This window comes from Lithobates pipiens, unplaced genomic scaffold, assembly GCF_037356315.1.
Source record: "Lithobates pipiens isolate NorthernLeopardFrog02 unplaced genomic scaffold, aLitPip1_a1.2 Scaffold_10, whole genome shotgun sequence".
Lineage (NCBI taxonomy): Eukaryota > Metazoa > Chordata > Amphibia > Anura > Ranidae > Lithobates > Lithobates pipiens.
Window position 1 is genome coordinate 173259293 of NW_027507686.1, and position 17069 is coordinate 173276361.

Below are 17069 nucleotides of genomic sequence, written 5' to 3' on the forward strand. Positions count from 1 at the left end.
AAAATTGGTGGCCTGAGGAGTAGATATCTCAGGGAGAGAAGTCTGCTCCCGAAGTCCTAGAGAGCAGGAAATTCCGATGCCACTTCTGTCCCCAGGATGGTGATCTTCAAGAGGCTGCATCTTCTGGCACACCAGACTCAACCCAGGCCATCACTCTCTGGTCTTCCTTTGTGACTTCCCACCAGGCATCCTTCCAGGCTGTGGCTGGGCTCCTGTAGCTGGGGCAGGAGGAGAAGGAGGGCGTTGGTGGACCTCCTGGCTGCCACTTGCCACAGCCTCCCCCCGACTGAGGTCATCCTGTGTTTTTTGATCATCAATCACAACATTTTGTGCTCCTGGCTTTTGCTATTTGACTGTTACCAAATAGAACAGACTATCATTCTGACACCAGCATTTTTCTTTCCCGTCCCAATCATTTTTGGTCACTACTGTCTATTGAGATGTAAACCACTTGGAAAAATCTCAACTTACTTATCAATAAGAACATCTAGTTAACATCATTAAATGTAACACAAGAAATATGTTCAACAATGCAATACCTGTCTCAAGCTTGGCCCCACCACATGGTGCTGCCCGGAAGGCCCAGGTTGGTCATCAGAAGCCTCAGCTGGGGGTGAAGGATGCCTTGGAGGAAGCATGGAGAGTGGTGGCCTGAGTGGTGGCCTGGGTACCCCTTGGTCTACCAGAGAATGCAGCCTGTCAAAGTGCACCATCCTGGGGTAATAAACAGCATCTGGATCTCCTGCTCTCAAGGACTCCAGGTGCTTCTTTCTCTCCCTGAAATATGTAAGCTTCATGGCCACAATTTTGCGATTCAAATATGTCATGTCTGCCGTGGGGACCCTGATCTGCACCAAAGCAAGCAGTTTCTCCAGTGCTGCGTTCCTCTTTGATGTGTCATTATAAAATTTGTTGTGAAACTGCCACAGGCAGGGCATCTCCATGTAGAGCTCGAGGAAGAGCCCCATAAAGTTGGCATTGTATAATGGGTCAATTTTTTCTGCAAGACACAACATAAGACAAACCCTCAAATACTAATAATGCAATTTAAATCCCTCCTAATCTTGTCCCAACAGCGGCCTAGATACAAGCAGTCTAGTCTAGTGAAGCATAAAGTTAAAAATGTTACCTTCATTTCTACGTTCGCCGCGTCCGTGACTCACACTCTCCTCCCAGATCGTACGGACGATACACATGTGTGGCGTTTTATATATAGTGCGCATGCGTGAAACTCCGCCCGCCCCTGACGTTCTTTCCAGACTATTCCCCGCCCCTTCGCTTCCCGCGCATGGCGGAAAGAACGCAGGTGCGCAATAATAGTTCCACTAACGAGGAGGAGGGTGAGGAAAGCCCGGAGCCTGAAACGTCCCGATCCAGGAAGACAAGATTTAAGGCCTCAAATATGTCTTTTGGAGAGATGTTGGAGATGGTCGACATATTGAACAGGACCGACTATGATGGGAAGTATGGACCTTACCCAAACCCAAATATCAGAAAGGCCAAGATCATGAATAAAGTTGTGAAGAGTCTTCTGAAGAATTTTGGGGTACACCGATCCATGGATCAACTGAGAAAACGCTGGTCAGACCTGAAACGGAGGGAGCACGAGCAGTACCTAAGGATCAAGCGTGTTCTTAAAAAAAGTAAGTAGTTGTCGTGTGTTCATATGATTATTCTTGCTTGCATACATGCTCCATGTGCTTTGATTTCATGTTGTGCATTTTAAAATGGCCACTTTCAAGTTCATGGTTTCGTTCGTTCGTAGGAAACATCGTTCTGCAGGGAATTATTCCAGCTTAACAAAGTGGCCCCAATAATGTTCTCACCTTGTAACTCGGCCCAAAAACACAATTGTACAACACTTCCAAGCAATGTTTCATATTCCTATTTCTGCCCTCTGTGTGCTAATTAATCTTTGTTTACATTCTCATAGGGGAGAGAAGACTCGGCAAGTATGAGGACACCAGGAACCATGAGGACACCAGGGACTACACCCCTCCCAAAGAAGAGCAACTTCCAAAAGAAGAAACAGAGGAGCAGGAGCAGGAGGAGGAGGAAGAAGGAGAGATCGTGGAGGTTGGCCAAATTGTCACCACAACAGGTGAGTGTCAGAGAACACAGCTTCCGGTAAGCTCATCAATGTATATCACCATATTTGGATTACATGGTGTGTTTGTTTTTTTTTTTTCTAGGTGATGTGGAGGAAGATTCCCGTTTTACCAGTGAAAGTGCCCAGATCTTGATCGGGGAGATAATGGGGTGCAATAGGGATTTGGAAATTGTACAACAAAACATCAATGATGTTAAAAATAAAATGAAGAACATCATTGATGTTTTGGGGAGAGTGTGAAAACGAAAAAACTAGATAGGGTTTTATTTTTGCTTTTTATCCAAAAAATTTTGTATTTTGCATAATTCCTAATTTGGAAGATGCACAGAGTGTGTAAACATGCGCTATCTCCCATCATGGGGGACCAATGTACATGTTTTGTGTAAAGTGGCTGAGATGAAGGGGTTGCAGCCCCAAAGCATGTACATTGATCCCCCATGATGGGAGATAGTACATTTTGACACACTGTGTGCATCTTCCAAATTTGTATTTTTCAGGGGTCACACCCCATGTGATGAAGGCAATATCAGCCCAGTTTGTACATACTCAGGTCTGATATTGTCTTCACTTTTCCAAGTTGAATTTTGTAAGTCCCTGTGTTCTGTATTTTACGCTTTGATACATGCCTGTTTACACAAAAAAACAACTAAAAAATAAATATTATTAAACTCGGTTTTGGATCCCCAAAATATCTTGGTTTGTTGTAAAAACCTTTACTAAACACACATGTGAATGTGCTTGTATTAAAAAGTTGAATTCTCAACAATGTGTGGCTTCCTTTTTCATTGGGCTTAAAATGTATTTGTAGTGAAATTTGAGTTTGTGCTGAGAAGGAGTGCAATTTACTAAAGGCAACTCCACTCTGCACTCCAAGTGCAGTTTCAGGTGTACTTTTGCAGTGCACTTGTAGTGCATAGTGGATGTGCCTTTAGTAAAAAGCACCCACAGTGAGGTGTAAATTTAGACAATCATGCCATTTTCCTGCCATGGTGCTGAAAATGAGCATGATTTAGATCAGTAATGCACTACACATTAGTTAACAAAAAGGTGTGTGTGTAGCAGACCCACAACATATTAACATTATCCGAAGAAGAGACTGTCCCCTCATCTCACTCTGAACTTGGGTTTGCACTGTTGGTGAAAAAGGCACAACTTGACGAAAAATGGCAAAGTGGGAGGCCACAGTCTGCCATTCCTGTGGCGTTGAAGGACACTGTGTAGTGACACAAGAAAAAAAACTAGTAATTTTACAAATCAACATTGCATGCAGATTAGACACCCACATTTTTGGACAAAATTAGTATAACATTTTTTTAAATGAGTATTTGAACATGTTTCATCTACGTACTCATCGTACAGTTTGTGCTGTGCAGGGGTTCTTACTTTGACTTTGACACAAGCCCTTTGGCTTATGTCAAAGTCAAAGTAAGAACCCCTGCACAGCACAAACTGTACGATGAGTACGTAGACGAAACATGTTTTGAAAACGGTCGGCTGGTCAGAACGGACACCAGAAAGCAACGCTAAACAGCAAGGCCTGAAAGGATGACCTGAATAGCAGAAGCAAGCAGACAATAAAAAATGCCTTTCAAAGTGTACTATACCAAGATAGAGTCCACAATGAGAAGCAAATACTTAATGACTGCACGCACTGATTATCAGATATGCAAAGACAAGCCGGAACCTGAAGAGCAGTAGCGATCTGAATCAATCTGATCTAATCTGAAAAGCGCGAATCGTCTTTCACCAAACTTCTACTAAAACACGAGATCAGCAGAAGGAGCCCAAATGGTGCTGGACGTGGAGCTGAACTTCCTTTTTCTAGTCCGGCCATACACGGCTTACGTCACCACGTTATTGGCCACCTGCGAACTCAGACAACTTGGCCCGACTGTGTGTATGCAACAGTTTCGGACACAATCCGTCGGACTAAATCCGACGGGCAAAATCCGACGGATTTGGTTGGCAAAATCTCCGACCGTGTGTACATGGGCTGAGGGGTATAGCACCATCTACCTCCACCCTGACAGGGAATTCTGGGTATACAGCACCATCTTCCTCCACACTACTAGGGAGATCTGGGGGTACAACAGCATCTTCCTCCACCCTGACAGTAACCATGATCAAAATCCACCTTTTAGAAACTCAAAAAAAGCCTGAAAAAACTACAAAGGACACAAAGTTCAAGTGTGAATGCAGCCTTAAACTGGGTGTAAAGTCACTTGTTTAAAAAATGTGTAATCCCCTCTGTAACAAAATTTTCCACACTCTGCTTGAGTGCTTTTTTCATATACCGCTTCCACCCAGTCTTCCTATGGATATCAGATATTCCAAAACGTTGACAATCAATAACTAGACAGTACTCGTTTTGGTTGTTAAATATGAAACTGTTTATTGAAACACTGATACACAGAGGTAACACTAAGGACAATACCCAGGGCCATCTTTAATTTTGATTGGGCCCTGGGCAAACATTTTCTTGGGGGCCCCCCCCTGCATTCTGAGACATACAAAAAATAGCAGGTAGACTCAAAATCAGTTTACTGCAGCAGATCACGCAGTGATTGCAATTGTTTGCCAGAGGTTACAGCCTATCCTTACTGCTCGCTGGCTGGTTGCTAGAGGTTACAACACATAATTTCTGCTTGCCGATTGGTTGCTAGAGGTTAATGCACATCATTACCACTTACTGATTGGCTGCTAGAGATTAAAGCAGATCACTACTGTTCGCTGATTGGTTGCTACAGGTTAATGCACATCATTACCTCTCACTGAGCAGTGGAGCAATCCTAAATAATTGCGCAAGTAAAGGAGCACATTAATACACATACTACAGGAGAGTGTCAGAGAGTGCAGACATACTACAGGAGAGGTTCAGAGACTGCAGACATACTACAGGAGACAATCAGAGACTGCGGACATACTGCAGGAGATTACCAAAGACTGGGGACATACTGCAGGAGACAATCAGAGACTGCAGACATACTGCAGGAGACAGAGACTGCGGACATACTGCAGGAGACAATCAGAGACTGCGGACATACTGCTGGAGACAATCAGAGACTGCGGACATACTGCAGGAGATTACCAAAGACTGGGGACATACTGCAGGAGACAATCAGAGACTGCAGACATACTGCAGGAGACAGAGACTGCGGACATAATACAGGAGACAATCAGAGACTGCGGACATACTGCAGGAGACAGAGACTGCGGACATACTGCAGGAGACAATCAGAGACTGCAGACATACTGCAGGAGACAATCAGAGACTGCAGACATACTGCAGGAGACAATCAGAGACTGCAGACATACTGCAGGAGACAATCAGAGACTGCAGACATACTGCAGGAGACAATCAGAGACTGCGGACATACTGCAGGAGACAATCAGAGACTGCGGACATACTACAGGAGACAATCAGAGACTGTGGACATACTGCAGGAGACAATCAAAGACTGCGGACATACTACAGGAGACAATCAGAGACTGCGGACATACCGCAGGAGACAATCAGAGACTGCGGACATGCTACAGGTGATGGTCAGAGAACTTTCAGCAACGCACAGCTTGACAGTTGAATAACACAGCTCAGGGTTTAAGCAGTCAGGCATTTTATGGGTGCAAGGACATACCTGGGCAACCAAACTCACTACATACATTTAGAGGTGTGTGTCTCTGATCTCACTACAACAGCCGGGAGCTCCACTGATGCTTTGTAGGGGGGTCCCGTTACCCGCGAATTGGGGCCCCGATGAAGGCTTTGCAGAGTGCACAGAGGACACGGGAGGCTGTATTCCCACGCTAGCCAGTTCAGAGGGGGCGGGGCCGGGAGCTCCACTGGCGCTCTGACCCCGCCCCGTGCAGCCTGTATGCTCGGAACAGAGCGGCTGTAGTGAGAGCCAGTGATCGGAGTGGGAGCGTCAGTGGAGCTCCCGGCCCCGCCCCCTCTATACTGGCTGGGGAATACAGAGGTCCGGGGGCGGGGCCGGGAGCTCCATTGACGCTCCCACTCCGATCACTGGCTCTCACTACAGCCGCTCTGTTCCGAGCATACAGGCTGCACTGGGGCGGGGGCAGAGCGTCAGTGTAGCTCCCGGCCCCGCCCCCTCTCAGCTGGCTAGCATGGGAATACAGCCTCCTGTGTCCTCTGTGCACTCTGCAAAACCTTAATTGGTGCCCCAATTCACGGGTAGCAGTGCGGGCCCCCCTACAAACATTGGGCCCAGGGCAGGTGCCCCGTTTGCCCTGCGCTAAAGACGGCCCTGACAATACCCCCCCCCTTTACATTCAGGGCAGAGTAGACTGTCCAATCAGGCAGTCAGACACAATAGAACAATGGATTATAGCCACACCCCAAACAACCCAACAAAGATTCCCCAGCAGTATGAAACAATATACTATATATATATATATATATATATATATCCAGTGTGGTTGTACAGTGAGTCAGATTAGTACAGATCAGACTTGGGTTCTCGGTCACTCTGTGCCCCGAATGGACACGGGTCACTTAGACATAGGAGGTGCATGGGGAGCTTGAACAATGGTTTCCCAACCTCTCCAAGGGATTCTGGGTTCCCCGCCCAAAGTGACTCCTGTCACACCATCTCTTACATGAAGATTTAATATGCAGCATCTGTAGTTTTAAAAAAATTATTCTGCAAAATTGCACCCCTGGGTGCTGATGTCAGCCAGGAGGAGAGGAGGAGAGTGGTAGGTGGTCACTTGAGCGCCCTGCAGCGCTGTAAAGAAGGTATTCTGCGGAGTCCTTTTATAAACTACAGCTATTGCGCATTAAACCTTCATGTAAGAGAGGGGTTTAGAAAATGGCAATTGAAAAAGCAAAAGCATTATGCTACAGCTTGTACCTTTAAAGGAACAGGAGCATTTTTCTTTTTTGGGGTAACAATCACTTTAACCACTTATGGGCCACCCACCGTCGTTATATGTCGATAATTTGAAGAGGAATATCATTGTTATGGCAACAGATAGCTGCCATAACCCCAGTATCCTCTTCTTCAGCGGGCAATCCGTTTTCAGATAAAAGTGGTCTCTGTCGCGGATTCGCAGCAAGATCACTTTTATCGGCAGTGGGAGAGGGCCCCTCCTGCTGCGCTCCGGTGCCCTCCGCCACATACTGGTAGCAGCGGAGGCAATCGGGTTCTTCTCGCTGTTTGGTATGTAGACACGTGAGGAGAAGATGGCCCCCACCCGTCTCCATACCATTGCAGGGCGGAAGCAATGTCAAAACATCGCTTCCGCCAATAGCTCTTAAAGACACATTTTTTATTTATTATTTTTTTTCAAATGACATTACATTTTATTTTAGTTTTTTATTGCATTTTAGTGTAAATATGAGATCTGAGGTCTTTTTGACCCCAAATCTCATATTTAAGAGATCCTGTCATGCTTTTATTCTATTACAAGGGATGTTTACATCCCTTGTAATATCATGTCCATATCATGTCCATGATTTCAGTGTAGTGACCCCCTCAATAGGGAAAAAACATTTCCACATAAGGGAATTCAATAAGACACGCGGCCATTCACTAAAATTAGAAGAAAAGTGGTTTGACCTTAACCACTTCAGTTCCGGACCAATAAACACCTTAAGGACCAGAGGTCTTTTTGCAATTTCGCACTGCGCTGCTTTAACTGGTAATTGCGCGCTCATGCAATATTGCACCCAAACGAAATTTGCGTCCTTTTCTTCCCACAAATAGAGCTTTCTTTTGATGGTATTTGATTGCCTCTGCGATTTTTTTTTTTTGCGATATAAATGAAAAAAGAGCGAAAATTTTGAAAAAAAAAGATATTTTCTTCTTTTTGTTATAAGAAAAATCGAATAAACTAAATTTTAGTCATACATTGAGGGCAAAATTTATTCAGCCACATGTCTTTAGTAAAAAAAATGTCAATAAGCGTATATTTTTTGCTTTGCGCAAAAGTTATAGCGTCTACAAACTAGAGTACATTTTCTGGAATTTACACAGCTTTTAATTTATGACTGCCGATCTCATTTCTTGAGGTGCTAAAATGGCAGGGCAGTACAAATCCCCCCCAAATGACCCCATTTTGGAAAGTAGACACCCCAAGGAAATTGCTGATGGGTATGTTGAGCCCATTGAATATTTATTTTTTTTGTCCTAAGGGATTGAATAATGACAAAAAAAAAAAAAAAAATTTTTTTTTACAAAAAGTTGTCACTAAATGATATATTGCTCACACATGCCATGGTTATATGTGAAATGACACCCCAAAATACATTCTGCTGCTTCTCCCGAGTACGGGGATACCACATGTGTGGGACTTTTTGGGAGTCTAGTCGCGCACGGCACCCCGAAAACCAATCACCACCTTCAGGATTTCTAAGGGTGCAAATTTTTGATTTAACTCCTCACTACCTATCACAGTTTCGAAGGCCATAAAATGCCAAAATAGCACAAAACCCCCCCAAATGACCCCATTTTGGAAAGTAGACACCCCAAGCTATTTACTGAGAGGCATGTTGAGTCCATGGAATATTTTATATTTTGCCAAAAGTTGCGGGAATATTACAAACTTTTTTTTTTTTGCACAAAGTTGTCACTAAATGATATATTGCTCACACATGCTATGGGCAGAAGTCAAATTACACCCCAAAATAAATTCTGCTGCTTCTCCCGAGTACGGGGATACCACATGTGGGGGACTTTTTGGGAGCCTAGTTAACTAGCTACCTAGCGACACTAGCGACACTGATGCAGCGTTCAGAAAAATTATCGCTTAGTGACACTGGCAAAAGGGGGTGAAAGGGTTAACTAGCGGAAATCAGGGGGTTAAAACCATTATTGGGTAGTATATCGGGGTACCTAGCGCTATAAAAACCTGGCGGTGAACCTAAAAAAATAACTAGCTACCTAGCGACTGTAGCGACACTAATGCAGCAATCAGAAAAACGATCGCTTAGTGACACTGGCAAAAGGGGGTGAAAGGGTTAACTAGCGGCAATCAGGGGGTTAAAAACATTATTGGGTAGTATATCGGGGTACCTAGCGATATAAAAACCTGGCGGTGAACCTAAAAAAATAACTACCTACCTAGCGACACATGCAGCGATCAGAAAAATGATCGCTTAGTGACACTGGCAAAAGGGGGTGAAAGGGTTAACTAGCGGCAATCAGGGGGTTAAAAACATTATTGGGTAGTATATCGGGGTACCTAGCGCTATAAAAACCTGGCGGTGAACCTAAAAAAATAACTAGCTACCTAGCGACTGTAGCGACACTAATGCAGCGATCAGAAAAACGATCGCTTAGTGACACTGGCAAAAGGGGGTGAAAGGGTTAACTAGCGGCAATCAGGGGGTTAAAAACATTATTGGGTAGTATATCGGGGTACCTAGCGATATAAAAACCTGGCGGTGAACCTAAAAAAATAACTAGCTACCTAGCGACACTAGCGACACATGCAGCGATCAGAAAAATGATCGCTTAGTGACACTGGCAAAAGGGGGTGAAAGGGTTAACTCTAGGGGCAATCAGGGGGTTAAATCTTTATTGGGGGGTGATAGGGGGCTACCCTGGACCTAACACTAACTGTCCTGACAGTTTTTACTGTCACAACTGACACTGAATGCATTGATCAGTAAAGAAATGATCAATGCAATCAGTGACACTGTGACTGGGGGGGAGGGGGGGCGGGGGGGGGATCGGGGGGCGATCGGGGGGGGGATCGGGGGGGGTTTGTGTGCCTGTGTGTACCTACATGTCAGTGTAGTGTTCGTGCAGACTTACTTTTACTCTTCTCCTCGTAGTCCGGTCAAAAAGACCGCCCCGAGGAGAATGACATCACTTCCTCCTTCCTGTGTAAACAATACACAGGGGAGGAAGCTTCTCATTGGCCAGGAGCGATCCAGAGGGGGTGGCCGAAAACGAACGGCCATCCCCTCATCACGGATCGCTGCTGGACCGAATCGGACCGCCGTATCCAGCGGGAGGGGGTCCGATGGGACCCCCCACCCGCTGGAAGGCAATCACGTAGATGTACGTGATTCTGCCTGCCTGTGCCATTGTGCTGACGTACAATGGCAATACGGCGGTCCTGAAGTGGTTAAACTGCATAGAGGGGTCTTCACCGTAAGGCCGCGTACACACGCGCGGACTGTTCGCCCAACTTTGTCCGTCAAACAGTTTCGGCAAACAGTCCGCTCAAAATTAGCATGGACGGACATGGCCACACACGACGAACGAACAGTTTGCTGAAACCGTGCGCGATGACGTGAACGGCACGTACGACGGGACGAAAAATACGACGTCCTATACACTGCATTATAACTTTCGGCGTGTAAATCCTTTCTGAGCATGCGCGGAACTTAGTTTGACGAACAAGCCTACACACGAGCGGACTGTTCGCTGAAACAAGGTTTCAGCGGACAGTTTTTCGGAAATTCTGTAAAACCTTGTTCGTCAAACTGTCCGCTGAAACTGTCCACTGAAAGCCCACACACGAGCGGACTGTCCGCCCAAACACTGTTCAGCGGACAAAGTTGGGCGAACAGTCCGCGCGTGTGTACGCGGCCTAAGAGTGATAAGGATGTGGAATTCTCTTCCACAGGCAGTGGTTTCAGCAGGGGGGGGGGGGGGGGGCATCGATAATTTAAAAAAAAACTATTAGATAAGCACCTGAATGACCACAACATATAGGGATATACAATGTAATACTGGCATAAAATCACACACATAGGTTAGACTTGTGTCTTTTTTCAATCTCTCCTACTATGTAACGCCAACCCTGGATGCAAACTGTCCACATCCAAGTTCTGTTTGCCTGGAAATGCTTGATGCTATGCAATCAACAGCAGCCCTGGCCATTGATTTGTGCATTTGTAACCTACATTGCCGCAAGAGCTTATTTTGGCCCACGCTATTGGTCAATAATAGGAACTGTGGCAAATTGTTTTTAAAGTCATTTGGCACAGCTGGCACAACAAATAGAACTTGTAATGGCGTTTTTATTTGACAGCCAGAAAATGCGCTAATACAGTATTTACACTAGAAAAATACATATTTTCTTTCTGACAAATGTCTGCACAATGGCCGTCACCAGGTTTTATTTTAACATTGTAATACTGAAACTACTTTTGAAATGACATTAACATGGTAATGATTAAATAAGTGATTGTAACTGTAATTGTTTTTCCTTTAAAATAACAAACACATGTTATACACACCTGCTCTTTGAAATGGTTTTGCACAGAGCAGTCTCCTCTTGGGTCCCCCACCAGCACTCCTGGCTCCTCCCCCCCACAAGTTCCCCCATAGCAGGCCACATTCTATAGGGACACTCATGCAGACTTGCTCCCAAGTCTATTGACACAAACAGTTGGACTCAACCTGCCTCTGCTCCATCATCGCTGGCTGTGATTAACAGCAGCCATTGGCTCCCGCTTTTGTGTCTGAGCCAATAGGGAGGGAAGAAGCAGACATCACTGGATCAAGATCGGGCTCAGGTGAATGTAAGAGGGGGCTGCTGGGGGGTTAAAAAACGTTCTGCCTTTAGAACCACTGACTGGGTTTACTTACTTTTAGGCTGGGTTCACACTAAAAATAGACGTGGCTGAGAGAAGGGGTCTGGTGCGTCCCTGTTCTCCATGTTAAGGACGAATCAGGCTGAAATTTTGCCTGAAATCAAACTTGAAATGGAGCCAAAGACGCACAGGACCCTTGTGCAATTCGCTCGGAGATGTGTGAACTGGCGGTCACAATCTCATGTCATGCAAATTGGATGCGGCAAAACCCACATGCAATTTGCATGAGTGTGAACCCAGCCTTAAAGTGTAACTCAAGCCAAAACATATTTTGTTTTAGCTTTCGATAGAGTAGTGATGGGTTAGAATGTCTTCCAGTTTTACTTGCTGTCAACATTCTTGTTGGAGAGATTCTCCTTGCTCAGGAAGTGAGTGTAAATCTCCCTTATTGGGACCCATTCAGCAATTCAATCCTTAACCATTAGTAGCAGACAGACAATGCTGACTGGCAGTATCATTGCACTTTATAATACACACCATTTAATTATGGCTGTGGAAGGAGCTGTGACCCACTGGGATCTGTGCTACATCTGCTGCCATGATAACAGTCAAGAGGGACTTGCTTTAATTTGTTTATCGTATGACTCCCTAATTAAATAAACAAAAAACAGCCTTGACATTGATTAGCACAGGCTACCTGTCCGCAGCTAATCAAAATACCTGGCTATACCCACCAGAGAAATACACTGATCTGGGTTGTTTAATTTCCTAATCAGCCATGTATGTCAGTAGTTCTCAACCCTGTCCTCAATAGGATACAAACAGCACGTGAAGAGCCCGCCAGGAAGTCGGCACTGTGAAGCACTAATCATAAGCAGTGAGACGTCAAGATGTAGAGATCAGGAAATGTCTCACTGCTTGTGATTAGCGCTCCCCAGTGCCGACTTCCTGGCGGCTCTGCATGTGCTATTTGCAAACACGCCTGAGCTCATCCTAGTCCTCAATAAGGATGAGCTCAGGCGTGTTCGCATACTCCACGTGCAGAGCCCGCCAGGAAGTCGGCACAGCGATTGCGCTAATCACAGGCAGTGGGTCATTGCCGATCTCTGCAGCTGCGCATCGGGACAATGTCTCCCTGCCTGTGATTAGTGCAGCGATGCGCCGACTTCCTGGCGGGCTCTGCACGTGGAGGATGCGAACACGCCAGAGCTCATCCATAGTCCTTAAGTAACACTAACAGGCCATGTTTTCAAGTTTTCCTTTATCTTGCACAGGTACTTTAAATCTGAGTCAATGGTTCGGTATTTTGGACAACTATTTTATCTAAGAGAAATTCCCAAAACATGGCCTGTTGGGGGTACTTGAGGACAGGGTTGAGAACCACTGATGTATGTGAGTCCAAGAAGAAAGTTCAGTAACTATTTGTTCTATTTGCACCCGCAGCTGATGGCTTCCTGTACACAACTTTTCTGAACTTCCGCTTGGGAAGCATGCACTGATCACTTCATAGATAGACTCCCTGGTACCACTCCTTGGGGAAAAAATAAATAAATATATAATATATATATATATATATATATATATATATATATATATATATATATATATATATATATATATATATATACTTTAATTCCAAGCACTACCATTGCTACTACATGTTTGGGTGGCTCTCTAGGACCCTGGAAATCAGTAAGGTAAGCCATGCCTCTCAACTTTCTGAGATGGGAATGAGGGTCACCTATAGGAAAAGTATGTAGGCATAGGACACACACCCTGCCACACCCCCTTAAAAGAGAACTGTATAGAAAAAAAATTACTGGTTAAACTCAGAGGTGATTTTTACCACTACTATTCTTTTATATTGGCTTTTGGAATTTACAGATGCAGGATATTGGAATCTGGATGAAAGCTTTAGTACTGTAAAATACTTTTTGATAGATGAGTAGTACATTTTATATACAACTATATAGATCAGACAAAAATTAGGGGCAAATAAGGAGGAAAGAGCGAGAGAGGGACTTTGTTACAAATCAGGGACAGTCCCTTGAAATCAGTTGGGAGCAGGGGCAGACTGACAACTCATGGGGCCCCCGGGCAATAGGAGATTATGGGGCCCCCAGGCAAACACACAGACATGTTTCTATTGGCTGAGAAGGTACTGGAGAGGTGGGGCAGCTATAATCTCTGTATTTTTAGACCAAAAGGATGTCGGTAAGGGACATTTCAAAGACAGATGTAAAAAAAACACAAATTTTTTAGATACTGTCCCTGGTTTTACTGAGGCTGGCAACCCTGATGGGGCCCCCTAGTGGCATGGGGCCCTCGAGCAGTGCCCGAGTAGCCCAATGGTCAGTCCGCCCCTGGTTGGGAGCTATGGGTAAGCTGCTGTAATTGATTTGAAAATGTAAGGTTTAATAGCACTTTAGCCTAGGTTCATACTGATGCGATCTGGGAAACGCAGCAAATCGTGTGCGTTTCCCACACCACATTGCAATCGCGTGGCGTCCATGCGATCTGCTGCAGGTGTCAATTTTAGATCAACAACACCCCAAAACATATCGCAAAACACAGTGCGATTCAGGTGCGGGAAAAAAAGTGTCCTGCACCATTTTGGTGCGGATGTGATGCAATTTGAGTTATACAAAATATATGCCTCAAATCGCACCGCACAGACATTGTATGGGATGTGCACAGGGATGTAGTGCGATTCCTGAGCGAAATGCATGTGATATATGTAACGCACAAGTGTGAACCCAAGCTTAATGAAAAATAACGTTTCTTGCATATCTTCCCAGTCTTCTTGTAATGGCTTGTTTACACAGGATGCTTTTCAGGTGCATTTTTAAAGCGCATCCTGAACGCATGCACACAGTAAAATCAACCACCCTAGCTCACACCAGTGTGTTTGGTTCCATTACCTAACAAAATACAGCAGCATGCAATTTCTTGCACCTGAAAGCAAGTAAACACGTGAAAACATGCTGGCAACACATTTCTAAAGTGAAAAAAAAACAGGAAAAAAAATACTATGGAGCGCATTACAAACACGATAAAAACACATTTAGGGCCCTTTCACACTGAACATAGTTGGATGCATGTTGAACTGCATTCCAACTGTATAGACAGCCCAAAAGGTAACCCTATGGGCATAGTTCACATCATTGCAGTGCAGTTCAGCGCAGTTTAAAAAAGTAGAGCATGCTGCATTTTTCGGCACCACAAATGCAGGTAATGCGCTACAAATGCACCGCACCCCTTTGAGCCAAGAAAGTCAAGCCCAAAAATGTATGGAAGAATGCACTGCAACGCAGTACAAAACACATGCAAAGCACATTAAAGTGTGTGTCAAGTGCGCCTCAAATGCATACACGCAGTCAGAAATGCTCAGTGTGCAGTTTCTGGTGTAAATGGGCTCTGTGTTCATGTGCACAATAATTCTTGCTTTCTGTGTGTAGTTTTACATGCATTTGTAATGCATTTGCAGTGCATTTTTGTTACGTTTTCAGTGTATTTTTTGGCATTATTGTTTTTTTAATGGAGTTGCATTTACATGTTTTTGTGATGCGTTCATGTGCATTTACATGTGTTTATGTGCATTCCAGTACATTTATGTGTGAAAAAAATTGCAGCATGCTAAACTTTCTTTAAATATACTTGAAAGCACCACAATGGTATAAACTAGGCTCATTGAAATACATTTTATTTTTTTTGCATTTATGTTTTGACTGCATCCATTGTAAACAAGCCCTAAAAACGCATGCATACACAAATGTGGAAATGCACAGCTAAACGCAAGAACTGTAGTGTGAGTTAGCCTTACGTTTTTTTTTTTAATGGCACTTATTTGTGTGCTGGTTGTGTAGTTCTGGCAACATGGTGCTTAGCATAAATCTGAAAGCACAAAAGCTTAGATATCCAGCCATCCTGCTGAGTTGTGAATGTGAGACGTGAGGGGGCAGGGGGGAGGAGACTGTTTTTTTTGCCTATTAAAAAAAAAAAAAAAGTCCGGCCCCTTCATCGTCACTGAAGCCTCATGTAACCAGGAAGTTTAAAAAAAGTGGATCAACTGCAACACAGGACTACAACACTGTCAATGTCACAACATTTGCTATATCTTTAATGCAACTCTACATTTTACAGTACAAAAGTGTTACTGAAATCATGATTGTTTTCCAGGAAGGGATATCGCTTCTTCTTCAAGAACAAAGGAATCCGTAACTGAACCCGACTGACCACCAGCTCTGCCATCATTCTGTAAGTGATACAATTACTGCCAGTATTTGCTTTCTAAGCTATTTAAGAATACATTTGTTTTCACAGTTCTATGTTTTAATGTAGTTTAGATGCATAACTATCAGTCTTGAGTAGTTCCTGGTCAATAGTGTTCTTAAAGCTGGCTACACAATACACAATGCTTGCAAGCAATGCCTTTGTTAGTGTGACTGTGTATATGTGAATATGACATAACTGCAGCGTCAGCAAAGGATCAGTAACAGCCTGCATTCACACCTTAGCGTTCTGGTAATGTGTGCGGAAATGAACATTTCAGCTCAGTGTTCCCGGGAAACGCATGAAAAATGCGATGAAACGCGCATAATGCTTGTGTAAAACACACAAATCTTACTGATAAATAAACATGCACAAGCTACTTTGACACACATAAGACAGCCCATTCAAATTAAGGGGCTGTCCTATGATGCTGCACGAAAAAGGGAAAAATATGTAAAAAATAAATGGGGCTTTAGTATTAAGCAGATTATAAAAATTTAAAGCGGAGTTCCACCCAAAAGTGGAACTTCCGTTTTAAGCACTCCTCGCCCCCTTACATGCCACATTTGGCATGTAATTTTTTTTTTGGGGGGGGGGTGGGTGCTTAGATTTGAGTGGGACTTCCTATCCCACTTCCTTTCTTCCGCCTACGCAACTCTTTCTCCCCCTAGGTGGCCCCTCCCTCTCGGCAATCTTCTGGGGCACGTCACAGGTCCCAGAAGGTTGCCTGTCCACTGGGAGAGTGCAGCGCGACTCATGCATGCACAGGGCGTGCCCAGCCATGAAGCCCAAGCTGTCACGGCTGGATGCCCACAGTTTCAATGGAGATATCGTGGAGAGCAGGGTAAAAGGAGCGATGGTTCGTGTGGCCGCATCACTGGACCATGGAACAGGTAAGTGTCTGTTTATTAAAAGTCAGCAGCTAAACTTTTTTGTAGCTACTGACTTTTAATAAACAAAAAAAACAAAAAATAAAAAGCCTGGAACTGCACTTTAAAGGAGCAATCCAGGCTGAGCTTGTTTGAAGTCCACTCTCTGCTGACGTCACTGGAATAAGTCTGGGCACCGCATCATCACAATAAAGTATCGATCCGCCAGGTGCCTGGACTGATGCCCGTCTCAGCCTCTCAGCGAGCTGTTGAGAGACTGCCGGCCGCTCCTCGATGCTCCACAGCT

At 44.6% G+C, this 17069-nt stretch overlaps 2 protein-coding genes across 2 annotated transcripts in view; both read left to right on the forward strand.

Moving 5' to 3' along the window:
- Positions 1-1191: 1191 nt before the first annotated feature.
- Positions 1192-15842, forward strand: LOC143925873 (uncharacterized). Its single transcript, XM_077450214.1, has 3 exons — positions 1192-1643; positions 1934-2127; positions 15765-15842. The coding sequence occupies exons 1-3, from the start codon at positions 1289-1291 to the stop codon at positions 15840-15842; spliced, it is 627 nt and encodes a 208-aa protein (XP_077306340.1). The 5' UTR covers positions 1192-1288.
- The window catches only part of PIDD1 (p53-induced death domain protein 1), a 53525-nt gene continuing 52110 nt past the window's right edge, over positions 15655-17069 (forward strand). The window contains exon 1 of the mRNA XM_077459923.1: positions 15655-15878. The gene's annotated coding sequence lies outside the window, so the exon portion shown is untranslated. The remainder of the gene's footprint in view (positions 15879-17069) is intronic.